This window comes from Felis catus, chromosome A1, assembly GCF_018350175.1.
Source record: "Felis catus isolate Fca126 chromosome A1, F.catus_Fca126_mat1.0, whole genome shotgun sequence".
Taxonomy (NCBI): Eukaryota; Metazoa; Chordata; class Mammalia; order Carnivora; family Felidae; genus Felis; species Felis catus.
The window spans coordinates 157,375,969-157,400,787 of record NC_058368.1 but is presented as its reverse complement, the minus strand read 5'-3'; the positions used below and the strand labels follow the sequence as shown (position 1 = coordinate 157,400,787).

Here is a 24,819-nt window from a genome sequence, read left to right as displayed (position 1 = left end):
TCACATTGTTGTGCAACCAATCTCCAGAACTCTTTTCATCTTGCAAAACTAAAACTCTATTAACTATTGTTTTTTTTTCATAACTATCCTGCTTTATGGATTTATATCTCTTATTCTTTCAAGATATTAATTTACAATTTCTAAAGTTTTTTTCCCTATTTTTTGTGCCTCTAAATTCTTTCTCTTGTGTGTTTATTAATTTTATTTTGGTTTTGGTATCTGTCTTCCATGTTGGACACTGCCTCAAGTAATTGCAGATCCCTAGGTATCTCCTTACATTTAAGAGTGAGACACTAGAAAGCTATTTGGATATCTTGTGGTCATGGGTAGGACTTACTGACTGGTAGAATAACTGAGCAGATACTTGTTGGGTTCACTGAAAGAATTCCCAAATGAATGCACCTATATATTTTTTTCTCTGAGGCCAGAGAAAGATGCTTCAATTTCATGCCCAGAGTATGGGAGCCAGGCAAACACCTGGCTGCCACAAATCCTAGAAGGAGCCTGGAGGCTAAATATACAACATGCACAATTTCACATGACCCCTAAGTTTTCAGTCCAGCTCCTTAACCCATTCTCAGCTATACTTGGAGTTTGTGATTCTATAACATTTTTGGTTTAATTTCTCCAGTAATAAACCTCCCATTCCAGGATGATGAGGGAGAAGGAGTTGTCTGCCTGGGTGGGATGGACTGCAGCAAAAGCTTCATCAACTTTCAACTAAGTACTGCTTTCAGCCCCAACCCTTATTCTGCTTTCTGAAATACCTGGTCCCTCAGGTTTCTAAGGCTTCTTGGTATTCTGCTGGCTGAATCAGCTTGTTTCTCATAGTATTCCCTTCTGTGGGTACTTAGGTTTCTTTCTGCTAAGTCAGTTCCCACTTCTCCATCTACTGTTTGACCTCATATATTATAATTCAGATTAATGAGGACCTGATCCAGGCTGCAGGACACGGATATAAAGAAACAATCTAGCAGCTCAAGGAAGTTAGCTGTAGTTTCATTAGGAAGAAAAGGTGACCTAAGACTACTCCCTTGGTTAAGATTTAAAAAAATAGAAAAGTTATCACAGGTGAGCTCGGGCAGCCAACAAAAACCAAACCAAGACAAAAAAAAACTTCGCAGTATATAATATGTAACACAATATTGGGCCAAATTAAACTGTGGGAATAATGAATCCATAAATGCCAAGGGTAACTCATATTCCTGTGTAGTGTTATTTGTTTTCAAAACAGTCCAGCATATAAAATGTATCTAACATTTAAAAGCTATTTAACTAAGTTCTGTTGCATCAATGCCAGCATTAACATGACATCTTGTCTATTCTCACCTTTCAATTTCTTTTTTTTTTTTTAATGTTTATTTACTTTTGAAGGAGAGAGAGACAGAGTGTTGAGTGGAGGAGGGGCAGAGAGAGAAACGCACACACACACACACACACACACACACACACACAGAATCTGAAGCAGGGTCCAGGCTCTGAGCTGTCAGCACAGAGCCCAACGCCGATGCGGGGCTCGAACTCATGAACCGCGAGATCATAACCTGAGCCAAAGTTGGACGCTCAACCAACTGAGCCACCCAGGCGCCCCTCACCTTTCAATTTCTAAACACACTCAAAGAAGAATTTTTAGTCGAGAGAAAACAGTTCACATAATTCCAATAATAATTTGATAATATCTGAAACCGAAAATGGGAAATTATTTAAGGGAGCTGTAAATTGATGGTGACAAGAACCCTTCCAACTTCAAGTGACACTGTGAAGTACGTCCAGTATAAGGCAACAGGGAGGAGGAGAGGTGACTAGGATACTCTGGAGGGGACACGGTCCTTTAAAAGGGCAGCTACTTGCTCAGTTCCAGGTTGCTGCCATGTGGGAAGAGGGGCTGAGAGTAACCAGGTCTTCCAACTTTTCAAAAGAAGACAGAAATGGAAACTGTTACAATTTTTACATGATGACCACTCAAAAAAAGTAATACCACGTGGTCCAAATAAGACACTTGGCAGACTATATTCAGCTACATTCAACCCACAGATTTCCAGTTTGTGACTACTAAATTAGATTAGAAAATTCTCCCTTATCCACTAGGGGCTTTTTTCACTACCTACAATGACACACCACAGCAGGTCCTAAACATAAACAGGTACCAGTGAATCAGAACATTCGTGATACCTTAACTCCCATCCAAGGAACATAAGACAGTCACTGACATTGCCTCATCTTCTCACCTGCCTTCTTTTTTTTTATTTTTTTTTCAACCTTTATTTATTTTTGGGACAGAGAGAGACAGAGCATGAACGGGGGAGGGGCAGAGAGAGAGGGAGACACAGAGTCGGAAACAGGCTCCAGGCTCTGAGCCATCAGCCCAGAGCCTGACGCGGGGCTAGAACTCACGGACCGCGAGATCGTGACCTGGCTGAAGTCGGACGCTTAACCGACTGCGCCACCCAGGCGCCCCTCACCTGCCTTCTTAAAGCACACCCTGGAGTCCTGCTTCTCACTCTGCCAGGCAGTCATAACATACTTCACAGTCAATTGTATAAGTGATAAAATAAAATAAAAATTTATAACCCAACAGATTTATAGAGCACCTTTCTCCTAAGGTTGTTAATAGTACTCCCTTGTGTGGCATACTTCTATACAAGATAGTAAGTGGAAAATAATCTTATTCTTTTTTTTTTTTTTTTTTTTTTTTTTTTACAAATGAAGGGGACCTAAGGCAGAATAGTGAAGGTGGTTCTAAAATCACAATGTTCACTCATTTCATTTTGAAAGAACTTCTTAAAGAATAACTGTATAAGAATGTCCCCACTAACAGCAAGAAGCAGACTTTATGAATGGAAGGGGTTTGTTTCTTTTTTGCACAAAGTATATGGTTAGTAAATCTCTATATTCTGCTTTAATTTATTACGTTGCTCCACTGCACTAATAGTTAAATTATAGGTAAGAAGACTCCCAAAAGGTATACAGTGTTTGTCACCTAACTGAATACAGCTGCCAAAAATAGACTATGTGTTTCCTAGTTTCCTATACTGTGCAAGAAGCTGAAAGAAACCAGAGATTTTCAAACCTGTCAGCAGCAAATTATCTTTTAAAAGTAAAACTTTATGGAAAACTCTAAGATATAAAAGCAGGGGCATCCAAGAAGTACAAATTCCAGCCTTCTTTTCTTCCTTCCCCCTTCCCTCAGCTACTTCCAGCTCTCTGCTCCCACTTCAGAAAACCTTCAGGCATCTCCAAGGACACGTCCCTGTTTAGAGTTTGAAACTACTTAACTAGGTGATCTTTAATTTCCTTTGCCTTTTAACTTGATTATTCCTTGAGCCTATTCTAGGTAACATGAGCAAACCATTGGATCTAAACTGTCTACTCTGATGACTGTTCTGTTCTCATTTTCTTTTTTCTTATGCAGTACTCAGAAACTCACACTGTGATTGGTTTTAAGGTTTATAATTTATCTTACAGATCACATTAGGTATACTCTGTTCAGTAAGTTTTGCAACATTTATCAACAAAAAACCCTGTTATTCCCAAGTAATATAATGGATTCCTATATAGATATACTTAAATATAGATATCAGAACAATAGAACTGCTATAAACAGTAAACGATAGTTTCAATTCTTTCACAAGAAAAATTTTTGAAATCTGTACTATTTAAATTTTGCTTCTGACTTAGGTGATTAAAACCAAGATCTCGTTTATCACAACCAAATACCACCTGAGGTCACCTTATCTCTCTACTTCAGGAAAAAAGGTGCATTTAAAAATGGATGGAGCTATAAAACAATCATTAGAAAACTTCTTGTGTAACACAGGTCAAGCTACTTATATAGCCAGCTGATTCTAAGTTAGAGAGTCCTCAATTACCACACTGTGTTTTGGTTTTTTTTTTCTAAATAGGCTTACACCCAGCGCAGAGCCCAACATGTGGCTTGAACCCACCGCCCTGTGATCAAGACCTGAGCTGAGATCAAGAGTCAGATGCTTTACCAACTGAGCCACCCAGGAGCCCCTGCACCGCATATTTAGAGGACTATATAATGCTGACTTATTTTTTTTTTAACTTTTTGTTTTTTAACAGCTACAATTCCTACAAGTTATGTCTCAAATCTAAGAATAAAAACAGTTTTCTTTTCAAAACAGTAATTAGCAACCTACCTGAAAGATCCTGAAACTCAGGCTTTTGGCTGAAGATGAGGTAGTTCGTGGCGATGAAATGGAGCAGCCAGGTTGAGAGGCACTCGGAGTGGTGAAACTGCAAGAGAAATGGAGTGTGAAACCATGCAGGGACCATGCACGGACACCAGGCGGGGAGCGCAGTCTGCGACGAGAACCCCACTGGGAGCTCACTGTGTCCATGTTTCCGCCTACTCCAAGAGCAGAAAGGAAAGGGGGGGAATTGCCAACATGTAATCATAAAATTATAGCAGTGAAGACACCAAATCAAATGAACAACAAGCTCCAGTTGCTGGAGCGGCTAAACGTCTGAAGCAGGGGCACCTGCACCAGGAGTTAACAAGACTGGCTGAGGTTCCTGAGGATTTGGTTTAAGCTTTTAATCTAAGGTCACGGCCTTCACCAATTGCACTTCTGTCTGGGTTGCAGAGATAAGATTCTGGTTAGCAAAGGTACACACTTGGCCAAATATGAACCCGTGCACCTGAGGAGCAAACCAAAAAATAGTTTGTGAAGGAAATGTCATCAACCTAAAGTATGAGTTTCAACGTGTACATATGTCTCTGAGAAGGTTCTATCTGAACAGTTACTTCAAACTAGGATATACTGTAACAGTGAGCAGGTGTAAGTAAGTAAGATAAGGAGTTTAAAACTTTAAGATGAGAGTTAACAGGACTTCACAGGAATCACCAATGTTTGGCTAGATAGGATTTAAAAGGGAGTAGGGCTAAGAAGATCTTTACTTCAATTCAGAGAAATTAATCTGATTTAGGGAAAGAAGCTTCTTTTGTATTTTAGAGTCCAACTTGATGGACAGATACTAACCTGAAGGTAGAATCATGGTAACGAACCCAGAAAGGTTAGAGAAGGCCAAGTAACAGAACACCAAACTGCTCCACCACATGGAAGGTATGAAGGACGCTTTCCTGATAAACACTACAGAACTAGCAGAGAGGATAATAGAGTCATCGGAAACCTTGCTTATTCAGAAAGCTACTCAAAGTCTAATTCTGCTAAAAGACAGTTTCCCCTTCTATTAGAGAAACAATGAAGCAAAGTTTAACTAAATTTTGACCAACAGTATGAACTGGTTGGTGAACTAAAGCCTCAAACTAGGAACTTCAAAGACAACTGAGCAAGAAAATTATCCTATTACCTTGGATTTGTAAATCGCCAAGTTAGGGACCAGAATAGAATAGACTAGAATAAAGGAAGACTGGTAAATGGAGACTTAATCCTAGAAAATAGAATAGTCTTCAGAAACAAAGAATAAAATTCCAAAGGAGTTGGTATCTTACACTTTTATTTTTATTTTCATTCTTTTTAACGTTTATTCATTTTTGAGAGACAGAGAGACAGTGTGAGTTGGGGAAAGGCAGAGAGAGGGAGACACAGAATCCAAATCAGGTTCCAGACTCTGGGCAGTCAGCTCAGCGCCTGATGAGGGGCTCGAACCCACAAACTGTGAGATCATGGCCTGAGCTGAAGTCAGACGCTTAACCGACTGAGCCACTCAGGCACCTCTGGTATCTTACACTTTTAAAACTGAAGAGAAATAAGTAAAGATAATTACATAATCAAAACCACACAGTCATGGAAAAAATGTCTGACAAAACAATCATCAATGACACTGGTGAGGAAACATATACGTATGTGCATGTGTGCATGTGTTTGTGTGTTTGGGGGACGGAGGCACCTAAAAAATCCATGCAAGCATACAAGAAGTTCTTTGAACTAACAGGATACTACAAGATAAGGAAAGAGAAGCTCATGAGCATGTTTTTTGTCTCACAGACTTCTTAGAATAGTATGAAAATGACACACCAGAAATGAACTGAGGTTGTGAAAATACTAAAAAGGACAAAAGAGAATTTTTAAACTAAATCTAGAGGGTAGCTATTTATCCCACACTCAGTGTAAAGATTATTACAAAGATCAAAGTTACTCGGTGTTGTGGGGTTTTTTTCTTTTCTTTTTGTTTTGTTCTCTTTTACTTGCAACAGGAATTACTACCAAAGTCTACTCACTGGGCTAGAGACCCTTGCGGTGTTGGCAAGACTTGCCCTCACGCAGCATACTGCACTTGGGCATTCATCGGCCAGCCAACAGCCTCGGCCCCAAGCTCCAACCATATGCAAAAGTTTACTCGGTTTTGTAAATTCGTTTTTATTTTTAAAATTAACTACATACAATGTTGAGATTTGATTATGAAAGAAATGAACCCCAAAATCATTAAGGAGACAGTAAGATGCTTTAAATGAATTCCATCTATACCCAGAAATATACATGTTGCTTAAATGAATTCATCCCAACCTGGAGGCAAGCGTTTAGCTGTCAGAGTCTGTCCTTGGCCCCATTATGTGGCTCCATTTAGCAACCTGAAAACAAAGTGATTATATTTTTCTAATTGTGGATATCAAAACTGATAGGGATAGCCAATATGTTGTATGCCAGATAATATTTTACAACGTCCTGATAGTCTCCAAAGATGGGTCAGATATATTCCTGTAAAAGAGACCAGAAGGTTCAGCTCACTGTAAGTTCAATATATACCATTATATTCCATGACTGCTGTAAGCCCTAAAAATCTCATAAGACAGGGGATAGAATGGTAGAATAACCAAGGGTAGGTTGACATGTCTGGATACATTTCTTACTCCTAGGAATAAAAGAGTTGGAATGAGGAAACAGCAGATTTCTGACTGTAACAGTATCTCCAAGTTCCAGAAGGAGATTTCAAAAAGGCAGACTGAGTTTATTTATAGATCTGAGTTTATTTATAGATCATACTGTAGGATCTTTGTACCTGCAGTTATTCACAATTAGCTTAACTATGTAAACTCTGTTCCCTAGAATGTGTAGGAATACAGTCCTTAAAAACAAAATGTCTCTAAGCTTAGAAGCCAGAAAGTACAGTGTGCTGGAGTGACTGTCAACTGAAACATTTTTACTGAATATATTCATGATACCACGAGCCAGATCAACAAAAGGCGTTTGCAAAGATTAATGAAGTAAACCAATACTTCCTACAAACAACTGGGAACTTCAAAACATGTCCCTGAAGTGGAAGGATGGATGAATGAACAAATAAATGAGTTTAGCCTAACCATCTCTATCAGTGTGTACAGACCAATTCTATCATTTGTCTTTCATGAACCCTAAGATGTGATTGGGGGAAATGCAATGTAAATTCCATTTCCTATAATGCCTATATGGCATAGTAAAGCAACATATTTAAATGACTCTAATAGAGGCTGCCATTCAGTTGAAACATTTCCTATCAGCAAATTCGACCTCCTTAGAAAAGGACTGTGCAAAAATCATATGCTTCAAAATTGTCTAGCCACAGAAATTGCTGTGAGGGCACTTTACCCTCATTTCACCAAACTTCCAGACTAAGACAAACACTAATAAATCTCTCCATAATAAATCTCTCCATAAGCAGAAATATTTTTTAAGTATAATTTTTAGAAGATTTTTTTTTTTTAAACCAACAACCAGATGCATAGGGCCAATTACCTTGGCTTTCTTGAGCAGGTCAACTATATCCAGGTTCATGGACGCCAGTTCCCTGCTTGGCATGCTCTGCAGCTGGGTGATGATGAACAGCTCACAGATGTGCTGCAGTCTGGACACCTGATACATCTCAGCACAGATCAGAAGACACATAGCCTGAAAAATGCCAGCTGATGTGGGAAGGGAAATAAGAGAAAATGGACAATAAAGCCATTTCTTTTATGACCTGAAACGAAATAACAACAACAGGCAAACCACCACCAACAACAAAAAATGCTGACCGTATCATCCAATGCACAATAGAATGCACAGAAAAGCTTTGAGGGAGTGAGTCTGCATTATACACTATTATGCCATTTTATTTATTTTTTTAATTTTAAGATTTTGTTTTTAAGTAATCTCTATGCCCAACACGGCTTGAACTCACAACACTGAGATCAAGAGTCCCACTCTCCACCCACTGAGTCAGCCAGGCACTATTAGGCCGTTTTAAAAAAAAAAAAAATTAATTTAAGCCTTTACACTCCAGAGTGAATCTTTTTGATGTTTTTTTGTTTGTTTTAAGTTTATTTATTTATTTTGAGAGAGAGCACAGGCAGGAGAAGGGCAGAGAGAGAGGGAGAGAGAGAATCTCAAACAGGCTTCACACTGTCAGCGCAGAGCCCCCACAGGGCTCTATCTCAAGAACTGTGAGATCATGATCTGAGCCGAAATCAAGAGTTAGAAGCTTAACCGAATGGGCCATCCAGGCGCCCCCATTGTTTTTTCGTTTTTTGTTTTTGTTTGTTTTTTTTAATTCTTCAGAGAAGGGGAATCTACAATTGCCCTTAATAACCAATTCTCAGGCTACTGTGTAATTCCTTCTGCTAGCTAAACTAAATCCTTGCAAATTTTTCCTCTCTTGCCTTTACTCCCAGGTTTGTTTGTTTATATTGTGGTAAAACAAACATATCATAAAATTTATCATTAACCATTTTAAAGTGTACGGCTCAGTGGCATTGAAGTACATCCACATTGTTATCTAACCATCATCATCCTTCTCTAGAACCTTTTTCTTCCCAAACCAAAACTTCACAACCATTAAGCAATAACTCCCCATTTCCCCCTTCCCTTAGCCCCTGGAAATCACTCAGGTTATGCTATTTTAATTAATTATTAAAAAAAAATTTTTAATGTTGTTTTTTTTTATTTTTGAGAGAGACACAGAGACAGAGTATGAGCAGGGGAGAGGCAGGGAGAGAAAGGGAAACAGAATCCAAAGCAGGCTCCAGGCCCTGAGCTGTCAGCAAAGAGCCCGACATGGGGCTTGAACTCAGGAAACAAACCATGAGACCATGACGCTAGCTGAAGTCAGCACTTAACCAACTGAGCCACCTAGGCACCTCTTGTTATTATTGTTGTTTTTTAAACTCTTCCTTCTAAGTGATTTTTCAGGTAATTCTCTTTCTAACCCCTCCTTAAATTCCTCACATTGTTTTGTAGCTAGGAAACAAGAACACTGTGTATGATCAATACTTAGCTTAGATTACCTTTCTTTGCCAATGCAAACATTTTAGTACCTGATCTGCTTTTTGACTATTCATTTTGACTCACTTTCTCCCCACACCTTTTACCAACTTTTTTTTTTTTAATTTTTTTTTTTAACGTTTATTTTATTTTTGGGACAGAGAGAGACAGAGCATGAATGGGGGAGGGGCAGAGAGAGAGGGAGACACAGAATCAGAAACAGGCTCCAGGCTCTGAGCCATCAGCCTAGAGCCCACGCGGGGCTCGAACTCACGGACCGCGAGATCGTGACCTGGCTGAAGTCGGACGCTTAACCGACTGCGCCACCCAGGCGCCCCAGTTTTACCGACTTTTAAAGTGCTTTGTCCTATAGTTATTCGTACTTCTCTGAGCATTTTTGGAATTAGTAAGAGAAAACCTAAAATTTGAAGCTTCAATTACTCTAGTGGGAGGATGATTGAGAAACGAACTTTTCTTTTTTTTTTTATTTATTTTTAAATTTTTTCTTTTTTAACGTTTATTTATTTTTGAGACAGAGAGAGACAGAGCATGAACGGGGGAGGGTCAGAGAGAGAGGGAGACACAGAATCTGAAACAGGCTCCAGGCTCTGGGCGGTCAGCACAAAGCCCGACGCAGGGCTCGAACTCACGGACCGTGAGATCATGACCTAAGCCGAAGTCGGCCACTTAACCGACTCAGCCACCCAGGCGCCCCAAAATGAACTTTTCTTATTTTAAATGTGGGTCCAAGTTTTTATTTAATATACAAATTTGCCAGTACTAAAATAATGAAATAAACAATAACACACATTCTGATGAGAATTGATCTTTCCTTTTTATCAAGCAAAAATGATAAGCCAGTCTTTAACACTGACAGTAGCAACTATAACTGGCTCCAAAGTACTGTACAGCTCGCTGCAAGACCAGAATTAATTCAGTTAAAAAAAGGAATTTTCTGGGGCGCCTGGGTGGCTCAGTCGGGTGAACATTGGACTTCGGCTCAGGTCATAGTCTCAAGGTTTGTGAACTGGATTCCCGTGTCGGGTTCTGGGCTGACAGTTCAGAGCCTGGAGTCTGCTTCAGATTCTGTGTCTCCCTCTCTCTCTCTCTCTCTCTGCCCCTCCTCCACTTGTTCTCTCTAAAAAATAAACAAACATTAAAAAAAATTTTTTCTTTTTAAAAAAGGAACTTTCTTTTTTTTATCTTCTAAACCTTTCACTAGAGGGCTCATGACTTGTTTAAAACTTAAGAGATTTTAATAACACACTGGGAAATCTTCCAAATCTAAAAATGAAAGCAATAAATCTGAAGAGACGGATGGTCTGAAATGTGTGTTTTCTTTTTATCTTCGCTAGGCCAGGTTCTGTTATCAAGGTCACGGGCTCCTGAATGAAGTAAACCACCAGAGATTTACTCTGGTCCTGTTTGTGGTGGGAGCCATCTGGTGGCCAGAGGACGAAGACTAATTAAAGGGGCTTCCTGCATCCCAAGGCTCTAGGCCTTTTGAAAGGATTTTGCAATTTCTCCAAGGACCCCCTCCCCTCTACTTCCCCACCCCACCACCACCGCAGCTGGAAAAAACCTACAAGATCTGTTCCAACCTGCAGCTGCCAAAGATGATTAGTTCTTAGACAAATACAGTCTTAAGTCAGTGAGTAGGGAAATAAATCCTATAGTCCACTAGGCATCCTAAACATCTTAGATAAAGTTTTTGGACAAGTTAGCTTAAGGAGAATATGACTTTAAAAGTCAGAAGAAGGCCTTAAAAAAACCCACATTCTCTGGGCCACAGATAACTAAGTGGGGGGGGGGGGTCTCAGAATATCCAAAGTCCTTGAAAGTGCCTCAATCAGAAGATAGAGCCATAAAAGCAACTACCTAACCCTCTTCTCTTTATGGAAGGATAGTCCTCCAAGGAGCTCTCTGTCCCAATCTATAGAATTAGAGTAGTCACTGGGGACCATCAGACACCTCCATTTCTAGGGTGCCCACAGAATCACCACACTATTGGTGCTGGCTAGGACTTATGCCTGAGTCTGAAAGCCTGAAAGAGGTACCCAACCACAGCTCCTCCACCTGAGCTGACTGAAAACTCACTGTTATCCCAACACCACCTCCACCTGATTAGCGCATGCCATGATGTCAACTCTGATAAGTCTTACACAAAAACAAATTTCAGAGAATGCAATTTATCAAAATGAGTGGCAAGGAAATAAAGAATTAGGAGATATTACTCAATATTTATACTGCTCACCTGGGCAACAGGAGTCTGTGTATAGATATTCTAAGAATGACAAGAAAGTCTCTTTGGAAACTCCATAAACTGGAATCAGAACACTCTTTGCTTCCATGTAATTCCCATTAAACATAGCTGCCATCACTTCACAACGGGCCACCAGGATGGCCCTGTGGGCTGGCACTGTTGTACCTGCAAGGTTCAAAGGGGAAACAAAGTTAAGTTACATAAACTTGCAGAATTCTTAGTCTAGCAATTGTCCTTTTGATGACAGTGGTATTGCATTAAGCACAGCTAAGCTGATGTCAGAAAGCAAATTTTGGGGAGATGACCAGCATTAACCAGAAACGTTTTAGTTTTTATTTGAAAAACAAAGAGTTCAAAAATGACCTTGAAACCAACAATTAGAAGACAGGAAATTAAGACTGGCAATTATTTGCTACTTAGTTCATATTTTCTGAAGACAGAAACACTGACATGAAATATTTTGCTTCCTATTTTTATAATGAAACATGTATCCTTTGCAATTGGCTTGAAATACCATCACCCATTCTTACCCATGTGCCTCCCAAGAAAACACTGCCATTGCCCGTCTTGGACACACTCAAAGAGCAGGTCCTGGCCAGGCTTCCCCTTATCAGAAACAAGAAACTGTAGAAAGTGAACTATCCCTCGGCTTAAGCAGTCCATGTGTTACATACAGCAAATATGCTGAGGGGATCTTTTATGGAGTCAAGGGGAGCATTTCAGACCTTCTGGAAGACTTGGGATGGGAATGACCTAGTCCCCAGGTGTCTCTCCAGGGTACCACCTCCTCAGGGAAGAGTGCTGCTTCTGGGAGAACTGGAGCTCCTTTAACTTTTTTTTTTTTTTCAACTTTTTTTTTGGGGGGGGGGGGACAGAGAGAGACAGAGCATGAATGGGGGAGGGGCAGAGAGAGAGGGAGACACAGAATCGGAAACAGGCTCCAGGCTCTGAGCCATCAGCCCAGAGCCTGACACGGGGCTCGAACTCCCGGACCGCGAGATCGTGACCTGGCTGAAGTCGGACGCTTAACCGACTGCGCCACCCAGGCGTCCCTGGAGCTCCTTTAACTTTTAAAGGCCCCTCAGCCCATACCCTTCACTGAAGCTCAGGAGACTACACCGGCTCTCTAGTGAAAGCCTGCTAAGGTCTGCAGCTACTGTGCCACCACACCAAGGCAGCACCAGATGGCACGTGGGTGGAGAAGCACTTGTCACCACTCCCACCACCTTAGAAGACCACGAATCCACAGCAGCCTTCAGTTCAGTCTAGATCAGCTTCACACACCATTTCTGAGCAGCCACCATGAGCCAATCACCATGTTAAGTATTAAAGATACAAAGATGAGGAAGACAAAACTACCCTGCTTTCGGGCAGTCAAGCTTTTAGTTTGGTGCAAGACACCACAGCCGGTGTGAATGAGAAAGACTTCGAAAAAGTATGAGCCAAACCACTCCACTCTGCCCAAGAGTCTTCGCCTATACGTCCTTAAAGCCTCCTACCTCTCAGGAGCATATATTCTTCTCTAAAATATTTATAATGATTGGATTACTCAGCCTGTTCAGTTCCAAGCAAAACACCTTCAGGTTCAGAAAAGAAGGGAAGAGTTCCACCTAAGCCCAGTGACTTTCTCCAAAGTCAGTACGATTCACAAACAATGCCCACCATTGCCAATTCTGAGCTCAGTGCTTAGAGCTATGATTTGCACATATGCACCTCCCACAGGAGCAGGGAGAAGAGGCTACATAACAGTGAGCATTGCTACCGGGCCATCACACACCTGCTAGCAGGCATCATCCCCTCTTTGCTCCTTCCCTTCCCTGCCCTTTTGCCATTAGGCGGCCTGTGTCCACCGATGGGTGGTTTCCACGATTAAGCATGCTGGAGAGCTCTGTACACAGCAATTGACAAAGAATTCAAACAGGTAATACAATTGGACTTGTAATTCTAAGGTTTAAAAATATTAAGTAGTGAACTATTGAAGAAAAAGAGAAGGAAAATGAGAAGCATTGCTTAATTTCATAATATTTGGGTTGAGAGGAGGGATTTAAAATTGACCAAAAATGCCAAATGGACAGGAGATGGGGAAAGAATTTGACAACCTTGTAATTTTAACAGAAATGTTCCATTGACAATATAGTTCCAACAGAGTTACAAAACTAGCAACAAAACACTCATTAAAGCATTTTCAGCCCATTTCAAGCTCGGAATTTGGTTTGGAAAACCGTTATATCTCCAGTTAAGAAAACCACAACTTCTGTTTCTCACCTTTTCAAACTACTGTTCGGTATTATAAATTGTTCTATTGTGAAACTGTAACACTATACCTCAGTACAGTCACATTTTTCAACATAGTATATAAACTGTATAAATATAGAAACACTGTATAAAATATGCTGAATGAACACAATCCAGGGCTTTTATACCAACCAGCAGTAAGATAAAGCTGAAGAATTAAAGGAGAAAAAAAGCATCAATTTTCTAGTTAAAAGATAAACATGTTCTTTGAAAATATCAAGGCCTAAAGTAACTTTCCTTTTGTAGTATTTAATTTCTGTTAGTTTTAGACTTAAAAAAATTTTTTTTTAATGTTTATTTATTTTGAGCACGAGTAGGGGAGGGGCAGAGAGAGAGGGAGACACAGAATCTGAAGAAGGCTCCAGGCTCTGAGCTGTCAGCACAGAGCCGGACTCGGGGCTCAAACTCATGAACCGTGAGATCATGACCTGAGCCAAAGTAGGACACTCAATCAACTGAACCACCCAGGATCCCCAAAACTTTTTTTAAAGAAAGAATGTTTAAGACCGAAATAAAATTTAAAATCCCAAATTTTCTAATAACGCAGATTATCAAAGATCTTTGTTTTTATTATTTATTAAAATAAAATCCTACATTTGTCATACCTTCTTCACATTACTTTCCAGGTTTCAAAAATCAAATGTTTAGAATGTTTCTGTTTTACTATGAAAACAGGAAACTTGCCTAGGACAAGAGAGACTTAGAGTATGTACCATCAGGCCTTTAAATATACCTTTATAATAATGCACCATCTCAATCCTCATGACTGCTCTACCAGGTAGAAATGAATATCCCCATGTTATAGGCAAGGAAACAAGAGACCAGATATAAAGTAAAGCAGCCACACCAATATGGCAAATATGCACCCATGCAAGATCCCAACCGGGTCTTTCTAGTCCTGACCACTACCCCCGCCACAAGCTTAACACTAAAAATGACCTTTTAGAACCTTATGGTTTACCTTCATCACTCTGGAAACGAAAAGACTTAACGATGCAAGCCACGTTAAGTGACTGCCCTAAGAACACACTCTTGTGGGAATGCAGAGCCAAGGCTAAAGCTCGAGTTGCAGACCTCAGGTTCAGCCTTCCTCCAGAGGGGACAACACTGCTCCCTTCTGCACGCTAGAGCTCCCCTCCTCAAACTCTTCAGAAGCTAAGCTTGCCTCTCCTCCCACAGGTGGCCAGATGGCAGAGAAGCTGTTGCTAGACCCTGCTTCCACTCATGCCTGCTTGTCTCAGCTCCTGCCTCCTTGGGAGGCCTTGGTTTTTGAGCTGATGAGAGACAAAGGACAGCTCAGGAGCTGAGCATCAGCACAGCCCACAGCGGGCCCTCCCACACCCAGCCTCTGCATAGGTAGGGGCCATGGGCAGGTGCCCACAAAAGGGTTAGGAGGTAGAATTGTGAGAGAAAAGCAAGAGACTATAAGGAGAAAGAATTCTCCACATCATTGCTTATTTCTTTTCTCTTAACATATGTTTTCATATGTTGCATATTCCCTTCGAACATCTTTACGGTGGGTTACATTAACATGATGTTTGGTGTGAAGGCTTCCTAGGCAAATTATAAGCAAATGTGGTCTCTTGTTAGCTTCCTCCCCCCCAAATCATTCTTTATGTATTTCAAGGTCACTCTTATTGTCCCATTCTCAATGTCTCATCTCACATTTCAAACAGCACTGACTGTAGCTTATCTGAAGGCACTTGGGAAAGTTTCCAATTCTGTCTTGGCCAGTGGCCAAAGTTAAAATGAATCTTTCTGGGGGAAAATTTTAAAAGGCAAGTGACTATTAGCTGCCATCCATTTCTATCATAAAATTAGCATCATATCTTGCTTTTAGTAATAGCCCACCTGAAGTTCTATTTAATACATCTGGAAACAACCCTTAGCCTTCTTGCACAGTTAAAGGTACCTGACTATTCATTTTTATGATTATGCTTTTAATCTACTCAAGTGGCAAAATCATCCAAGCGAATAATCAATAATGGGCATTAAAACAGCTTACCGTTATTAAAATTAGGCAGCATTACTTTCCTACAGAGATAAAAAGCAACTCTCAGTTGCTCTGGTGATAATTCTCAGAGTACTGTGATGAATAAGTGTAGCAATATCTACCAATGCCTAATGTAAGCCGGGCATGACCCTCAATGCACAGTTAGTTCCTTTTGCTCAAATAAAAAGAACCGAACCAGTTACAGGTAATACAATGTAAAGGGGGCTGGTTTCAGGTGACTCAAGAAGTAGCATCTTAAAGAAATACACAGACAAAAATACACAATGAGGTGATATTACAATTCATTCCATTGCACACTGGTCCCTAAAAGTTAATGAAGCATATGTTAAGGGTAAAAAAAAAGTGGAAAATATAATTTTCTTTCACTTCCCTAGATTCTGCTGCAATTCAAACAGTACTAATCTATATCTGCATTACAGAATAGTCATTTCTTCATCTAAAATATTCAAAGCTGAAATAGAGAGTTAGGTAAGAAAATAAGGAATAAAAACAAGTAATGAACTTTGCAAAAAAATTAACCATACCTTGTATTTCAAAGACAACATCAGCAAGCATTGGTTTATTAAGGAAAAACTTCAGGGAAGTGTTATAAAACCACAGAGGTTTTCTGGCTTGATAAGTTTTGCAATTCCTTAGACAATTTATCTATAAAGGAAGACAAAAAAAAAAAAGGAAATGTACAATATGCTTTGGTAATATATATAGGTTGGTTAGAGAATCTGGAAAACTGTACTGAAATGTCTGAAGAAATAAGGATTACCTAGTCTACGGCATCTCTGATCATAGCTGTCAGGGGAACTTGCCCTCAAGTATGGCATGTGCTACATGAGAATAAGCCCTGTGCAGTATTCTTAGCAGTGAGTGAACCGCCTAAATGAAAACTCACTTCGCTGGCTGAGACACATGGGGTCCCAAATCCATGCAGGCCTCTGTTACCTGGGAAACAGACAACAGTCCAACCTCCTATGAATGCCTAGTAAAATATGTTTACATACAACCTGTGTGTTTGTTCACTTTAAGAAGGTACATACACAAAAATCTGTTTGTAATTTAAAAGAATACACATTTCCCCCATCAAATCATGTCCTACTAGGATCAACATTAAAATACCTGAGAGTAATGAATAGGTTCATCTCCATCTTAATGTATAATCTTATAATCCTAAGTGTCTTTCTACCCACAGCTGGGACTCCTGGAATCTATGAAAGGTTGCCTGGATCTCCTATCCAGAGTTCCAGAGAACCTCTTCCATGACTACACCTATCTGCACTCTCACATCTGCTTCCTCTAGATGGTGGCCTTCAATAATAGTGGTCGTGTGACTTAGCAGTCTCCAACCCATCTCTAGCTTCCACCTAGGATTTAGCGCTTGGTTTATCCTTTCTGTAATCTTTCAGACATTTCTTTGTTCCAACCCCAGAATTCGAGAGCCAGCCCCTCTTCCCTCACCCTCCACCCATTTTCCTTGCTGAATCTCAGAACCTCTGGTTGGCTATCTAGGGAATACAGAAAGCTTTATCCCTAAGAAATAACCAAGCATACAACTGGAACAATAAGAATAAATGATACCTAGTCTCCGTTCTGGATTAATCCACTATGGTGGGAAGTTAAAATCTTTGGTAAGAGAAAAACAAAAATATTATCCTTACTCACAAGGAGAAAGAAAACACACTCCAGAATGATTTCCACTAGCAAGGCAGAGAAGCAAAACAGGATCATACAAATCCTAGTCTTATAAAGTCTATTCTCAGATTCTACACACAACATACCTTAATACATATCTAAGGAACTGGTGGAGAGAATTCAGGGAGAGCCACACACAAAGCAGAGCAAGTCAGAGAGCATCAAAGAATTTGGTAACTAGCAAGGGCTTTAGAAATCATAATTTATCCCTCATTGTAAGAAAGTCCTGAGGAGACATGCTTAAAGCCAGGGATAATTTATGGCCAACTCACAATTTAAATGTACATTTCCTGATTCCTAATTCTGGAATATATTTCTGTGTTGTACTCAGTTAATGAGAGAGACCCTGACCCCGGAAAAGCACAAGAAGAAAGCACAGAACTCCTCTCTCCTCCTGTGCAAAGGAGGAAATTTAGTTCAATATCATGGAATCCCATAGTCCCCAGCCTCCTCTTCCCCAACAATTTTTTTTTTTTTTTACCTCAGTACTCAAAGCAATGACTGTGTTCAGAATCACACCCAAGGAAAGGCTTGGGTTTAGAACAAAAGGCAACACTTCTGTCCTAAACATTCATATAAAGATTATAAGTCTATATATCATAAATAATATGTATGTGTATATTATATATGGATGGATGGAGATAGATAACAGATAGATAGATAGGTAGATAGATAGATAATCTTATAAACAGATTCCTGTGTGATCAATGCCTTGAATTTGAAGAAAAAAATATTGAAGGATAGTTGTTTGGACAGAACACTGATAAATGTATTATACATTTTCACTAGTCTATAAACAAGTAATCTAGAGAAATTTTGAAAAACAGAATATAGCTTTATGCGCACATTTCTACAAAAGCGTTAGTTGGGTTAGACTGCAAGAGCTACCACTCTGCCATACCCTTGTAGAATTGGACAGCTTCTGTATACCAGCTTCAGTGTGTTATTGAAACAAGAAAAGTCTTGCTCCTTAATTCCATGTTACTTCATTTACAAATTTTTTTCCCCAACTCAATAAGCCAGGAATCTTCATTAAAAGCTAGTACAGTTTTAAAATCTTAACTTAAAAAATAAAATATAACTTAAAACATCATTAACTTAGGTTATAGAATTGACAGTCATCTGTATAAAAAAATTAAAGAAATAATATTTTTTCTTACATTTTTTCTTATATTTTCTTACATTTCTTCCATTTAACATTTCTTCCATTTCTTACATTTACATGTCTATATTCTGCTAGGCATTGCACATACTTACCAAAAGGTAAGTATAAAAATATCTACTGTAGCCAATTTGTCTATCACAGAATCTGAAATAAGAATACACTGGCTTAATTGTATAATGTAGTTGTCTCAAAATAAATTTATTTTTGAAGCCCTTCAGACTCTTTACAGTCTAAGTGACTGGAGTTTTAACATGCACATGTTTATGACTTGTTACAAAGTCTACATTTTATAACCTTTGACTTATAATTTTAAACCTGTACAAGATGAGAAACAAATCCCTAACTGTCCACCTGATCAAAGAGGTTTCTTAGGACTCTTGAAAAGGGTACACAAAGAAACAGCCTTGCTCCAGAAAACTATCTGGACTTAAATTCTGAGAAGTGAGAAAGCATTCCCTTTAACAAGCTTAACTGTAACCAGACAAATTCAACAGCACTTCATTCTTGACATAGATTGCATATTCCTGGAGCTCTAGGGAAATGTTTCAGAGGATGGAATTCACAAGTCAACATTTTAAAGACATGACTCACACATATTCTAATTCTTATATGAATTAAAATCTGAGATAGTGAGAAATAATACAAGTTTGTGTTTAAAATATTTAATGGCAAAAACAGATTCAAGAAAAACATATTTATATCTTATTGACTCTTCTAATGACTCAATATTATATTATCATAGTATATCTGTTAAAATTCAGAGAACATCAAGGTAAACTGATTTGCAATAAAGTAGTTTTACCTTTCCTGGTGTTTTCAAAATGCATTTAACTTTCTCGATTACATTTGAAACATCCCCAGAATCTTTCAATTTCTTCCTGATATCTTCTTCCAATTCTTCCCACTGAAAAGCACCTATAAACAAATTAATATATGTTGGATTTTTAGTTAAAAACAGGAAGTACAGAAAGTAAATCTCTTATTAGATATCAATATTCCTTCTTTATTTAGTATTTTCTTTTAATTTTTCTTTGCCAAATATATATCCTTGTAATTACACTAATACATTTAAACAGTTCTCACATTAAAAAAAAAAAAAATCAGTTTGCCTTCCCCTAAAGTACTTCTCCAAACCTGAAGTCTTCCTCCCTAAACAGCTGCCACCTCTTTGTAATAGACAGTCAGCTAAAAATGACAGTAATGGCCAGAATATCATTGGCCATTACAAGTAGTCCTTCCTACACTCAAATTATTTACTTGCTCTAAGTAAGAAAGCAGATGTGTTTGTTTTTTTTCTAAGATTGAATTAAATCATACTAATCATGGATAGCAGTGACTACCATCAGGTAGAAGAATAAGCAGTAGGAACAGAATGCATTCAAAAGGTCTCACACATTGTCAGGGTCAGATAAGGATGTTCTATAGCCAACTCTACAGAACCAACCTGAAGAAGGGAGGTAAATAATGACCTGATGAGCTATATGACCATGGCACTGGAGCAAAATCACTGCACTTCGTCCCTCCTCCCCTTGTCCTCACCCCAACCCACTTCCAAGCTATCTCTCCCTAGGCTCATTTCACATCTGTCTCACACTGTTAGCCTCTTTCCTCTGTATGTTACAAAACTCCTGTGTGATGGTCAGCGAAAGTTCACCTTTCTCTAAGCACCCTCTTGCTTGGCTTATAGCAGCCTCCTAACCAGCGTACCTACTCCTCCGTGGCTTTGTCCACACTGAATTGATCCCAATGCTCAATGCCAGTAAGTTTCTAAAAGTATGATTCTGATGATGATATCTGAAGAGATTACTCCCATCTATCCCTGACTTACAGAAAGTCCTAACTCCTTAAAATATAGTTCACCCAGGTGTAGTGAGGGCGAGCATAGTTGGGAGACTCAGGCTCCGGTTCTCTCTCTGCCATTACTGGTGTGACTTTAAGCAACTCATTTCACCTCTAAGTAACTCAAAACCCTTTTCTATCAGTTCTCAATCTATTTCTTCTGATGTTTCCCTTTATGTATCCAGAACTTCGCCAGATGCCTTCATAGACATTAGGGATGGGGAGAGCACATGATAGACATTTATTGAAGCAGTGAGTTTGGGCAATTGCAGCCAGCCTGAACAACCAGATCCAAGCTGCTCTGAAGAGTCAATTGGTAGTCCGATGGCTCCCAGGCGTCACTGCAGTCAACCTCTGTGGCACTTGGCACTCCTGAGTATCTTTAAACTTTTCCTCACCTGACCTTCAGCATTACTACAGTGTATCCTGAGGAGAGGGGAAGGGGGAAGGAGAGCCCTGATCAGGGCCTTCCGCTACCTCTGTGGTGTAAAGACTCCTACCATGGCCACACTCAAGCCACCAACATGGAATCACAGAGCACGGAGCTGGGAATAAACATAATCGGCTCTCATGAGCTGGTGCCAGCCAGCTCCAGCTCATCACTGCTTCTTCCTACCTTTCATGCTCTTTTTCTGACTTCACTGTCAGCTCCCCTTCCTCCTCAGATTCCCAAAGGTATGCTGTCTAGAAAAGCCCATGTTTTTTTTTTTGTTTTAATTTTTCTGCACTAAGGATTTTTAAATTTAAGGTCACATACTCTTTCAAAATCTGATAAATTCTTTGGACTATCTCTCTAGAAAATTTCCCACGCACACATAAAAATTACAATCCACCTTAAAATGTCAGAAGAAGAAGAACCTCTGAGAAGCCAATGGACCCCACTTCAGAATGATTTACTCTATGCCAGTGATTCTCAACTATAGCTGTGTATTACATTTACCTGGAGATATTTCATAAAATATCATTGAGGAAGTCTCATTCCCAGACCAATTAAATTAGAATTTCTGGGGCTGGGGCCCAGATATCTTAAGGGCGCCCCAGGTGATTTTGAGGTGCACTGAGCGCGGGCCGTCACTATCTCTTCCTTTAAACATTTCATTCATTACTAAAACCCAGGATCAGTGGTATGCAGAAATAGTGGGTAATTTTTACTGTCTACACTCGTGCATGCTAAAGGAGAACACACATATTATCTCTTAAAAATAAACTGTATTAACTAATGAATACTTACACAGTGTCTCCATTCAGAATATTATCTGAGAGAAGGCAAGAATAAGTCTAAATATATGGGGTTATTAGTAGGTAAATCCCTATAGGCCACTCATTTGTCTAAGAATAGACACAGAAGGATCCAATAACTAAAAATGAAAGTAATAATTCACAGGGCACTCTAAAGATTGGGCTGTTCTTACAATTAGAAATGCTAATCAAGTCATTTTTGACACATTTTTGTTCAAATAAAGCAATAATCCTTATACCGGGAGTTTTCTTTGCTTTTTTTTAATTGTGGTGAAAACACTTAACGTATCTATCCTTTTGACAGAATTTTAAGTGTACAGTATTGTTAACAATAGCCATGATATTGTACAGCAGAGATCTAGAAACTATTCATCTTGCATAACTGACTGGGATTTTCTATTTAGTTGACCTCTCAGAGCACTGATTGACTTAGGTTCTTAGAGAGCATGATATACTTGTGCATGCAAGCTGTGTTTTTAGGCAGCGCAGAAAAGAGCATACCACGGAAGAATTCCAAGAGCTAGGATACCAGGCAAGCTGAAGATGAAAGCTTGTTTCCACACGTTCATTTTCTCTGGCAGCACTTCAGTAAGTGATGTGAAATTCTAAGGCCCATCTGTGGTACGAAGAGCTCAAAGCAAAATTCTTGAGGTCCTTACATATATTTCAATTCCTAACCATCTGAAACTGCGTGAGTCAGGACTTTGCAAGCGTAAAGACTATCAAGTATTGTAAGAATGTCAGAACTGTATGCCAATACAGGATTCTGGGTCGATGAAGACCCAGAAACCGCTGGCCTCGCTCCTTCTCTTTGAGTATTAGTCTTTCAGTACTTATCCAGAGTTAGCTGTTATTCAACAGAAAATTAACATCTGCAAAACACATACTTTTACTGTGTCTATTTATTTAAAACTTTGATTAGAATAAACCGGAGCCTTCTGTTAACCAGACTATTAAACAGATCCCTCCTAAATAGAGGACCCAAATGTCCGTGGTGACACAACACACACAAAATTTCAAATTCCTAAAGATTAAAAAGAAGTGTGTCATTTAGAGAAAAGACATTGTTTGTAATTTTGTTTCTTAAAAACAAAAGAAGCAGGAGATAGATTTAATATGGTTTTTCAGTCCTTGTTTACTCAGGGCAAATATTCCTGAGCTGTCTGTGTCACGGAGTTCTGCCTCCACGTTAGTAATCCAACAGACACATGTACAAACGGCTGCTGTCTTCACTGTCCACCCAACAGAACTAGCGGGTAGGCCAGGGCTTCTGTGAGGAAACCATTGCCTAACTGGGTCTTAAAACTTGTGATCGGTTCCAAAGTTTTAAAATGCTCAACAACAGGGGCGCCTGGGTGGCTCAGTTGGTTGAGCGGCCGACTTTGGCTCAGGTCATGATTTCGCGATCTGTGAGTTCGAGCCCCGCATCGGGCTCTGTGCTGACAGCTCAGAGCCTGGAGCCTGTTTCGGATCCTGTCTCTCCCTCTCTCTGACCCTCCCCTGTTCATGCTCTGTCTCTCTCTGTCTCAAAAATAAATAAACGTTAAAAAAAATTTTTAAAAAAATGCTCAACAGCAGCAAGAAAAACAAGCAAAACAAAAAACCCCATAAGCCTGTCCTCTTTACTGAAGTCTCAAAAAAAAAAAAAAAGTAGGCTTAAACTTTTTCTTTGATTTGATAAAAAATATTTTCTAGGGGCGCGTGGGTGGCTCAGTTGGTTGAGAGACCGACTTTGGCTCAGGTCGTGATCTCATGGTTTCTGAGTTCGAGCCCCGCGTCGGGCTCTGTGCTGACAGCTCAGAGCCTGGAGCCTGCCTCTGATTCTGTGTCTCCCTCTCTCTCTGCCCCTCCCTCACTCATGCTCTGTCTCTCTCTGTCTCAGCAATAAACATTAAAAAAAAATTTTTTTTTAAATAAAAATTAAAAAAAAATATTTTCTAAATAAACAGTAAAATATGCACAAAGGCCAGAGGATGAAACAAAATACCAGGGTTTAGACATTTGAAATAGGAATTTGGTTGATTTTTTTCTCTTAACAAGTGTTCTCCATTTTTCAAAATTGTCTTTACAAATACAGCCTTAATGTCTTTTTAAACATAATTTAAACATAATGTAACTTTTGCTTGAGTCGGAGGTTATACTCTATAAATAAAGAATAGGTCACAGGCACCTGCTGAAGCATTTAGTTTTGCTTCTCCCCAAAGCATCAGGATCTCCCTGCAGCCCCAGGTCAATGGTCTGTGGCCCAGCTCTTACCTGACAGCACCTCTTCTCTGAGCCTTGACATACAAGGAGAGAACAGAGCAGAAATGCAACATGTTGGTGTCAGGTTAGGAGGCCTGTGCACTGACTGGGTCGAGGGCTTGTAGCTTAGCAAGCTCTCCCCGCCACAACTAAGGGCAAGGGCTACAACACGGCGCTGACAGCTCCAGCTCTGAAGAGCTCACATCAGTCAGTGCGCCTGACCCCATTTTGACTTGGTGCCCTCAGACTGATAACTGGGCTCCTCCCCTGGGCCCTGGACTGAATGCCAGGCTCTTAGCCCCTGGCTGTGGCCGGCACTCAGTTCTTCCAAGAGCAGGTGTTGCAGCTGCTTAGAGTCCAAAGCACTAGCACTACCTGGGAGACTGTGTGAAACGCAGAATCTCATGCCTCACCCCCTGGGCCTACTGAATCAGAATAGACGCATGAACAAGATCCCCAGCTGATCTGCATGCATATTAAGTTTGAAAAGCACTGTTCCAAATGATAGACAAGCACCAACCACATGGTATCAGAGTAATGACCTTCCTGAGGTTGATCTCCAGAGCAATGGAGCTTCTTTACTAAACTCCTGTCTAGCCTGCTCTATTCCATCTCTATCACCAGAGGTGAGTTTGCCCAAACCCAGTCTGATCATGCTTAAAATTCTAGAACAGCTTCTATAGGCAGCTTCCACCTAGCTTGCCAGCCTCGTCTCCTGCAAACCTTCACCTCGTACGCTATGCTCCAGCCATAGGAAACTGTGTGGTTCCTGGAAAATAGCAGTTCCTAAAGATTACATTTTCCTTAATGCTCATTTCCCAACACATTAATTTATCTCAAACAGCATCAGAGTGAATACATAAGGGGACTGAGGGAT

The 24,819-nt window shown here is 39.9% G+C and overlaps 1 protein-coding gene and 1 non-coding gene across 4 annotated transcripts in view; both read right to left on the bottom strand.

Moving 5' to 3' along the window:
• RHOBTB3 (Rho related BTB domain containing 3) overlaps positions 1-24,819 on the bottom strand; it is a 52,954-nt gene that overhangs the window by 4,265 nt on the left and 23,870 nt on the right. For 2 of the 3 annotated variants that reach the window (XM_011284680.4, XM_023258589.2), the window contains exons 7-11: positions 19,423-19,535; positions 16,297-16,417; positions 11,455-11,628; positions 7,698-7,864; positions 4,161-4,257 (exon numbers count right to left, since the gene is read on the bottom strand). In XM_011284680.4, the coding sequence (XP_011282982.3) occupies positions 4,161-4,257; positions 7,698-7,864; positions 11,455-11,628; positions 16,297-16,417; positions 19,423-19,535 (672 nt within the window). Of the gene's footprint in view, positions 1-4,160; positions 4,258-7,697; positions 7,865-9,929; positions 10,339-11,454; positions 11,629-16,296; positions 16,418-19,422; positions 19,536-24,819 lie in introns of those variants that run through there. The other variant, XM_023258594.2, reaches the window with a different exon arrangement.
• Positions 6,171-6,317, bottom strand: LOC111557000. Its single transcript, XR_002736719.2, has one exon. It is a non-coding gene; the product is annotated as a small nucleolar RNA SNORA62/SNORA6 family (small nucleolar RNA).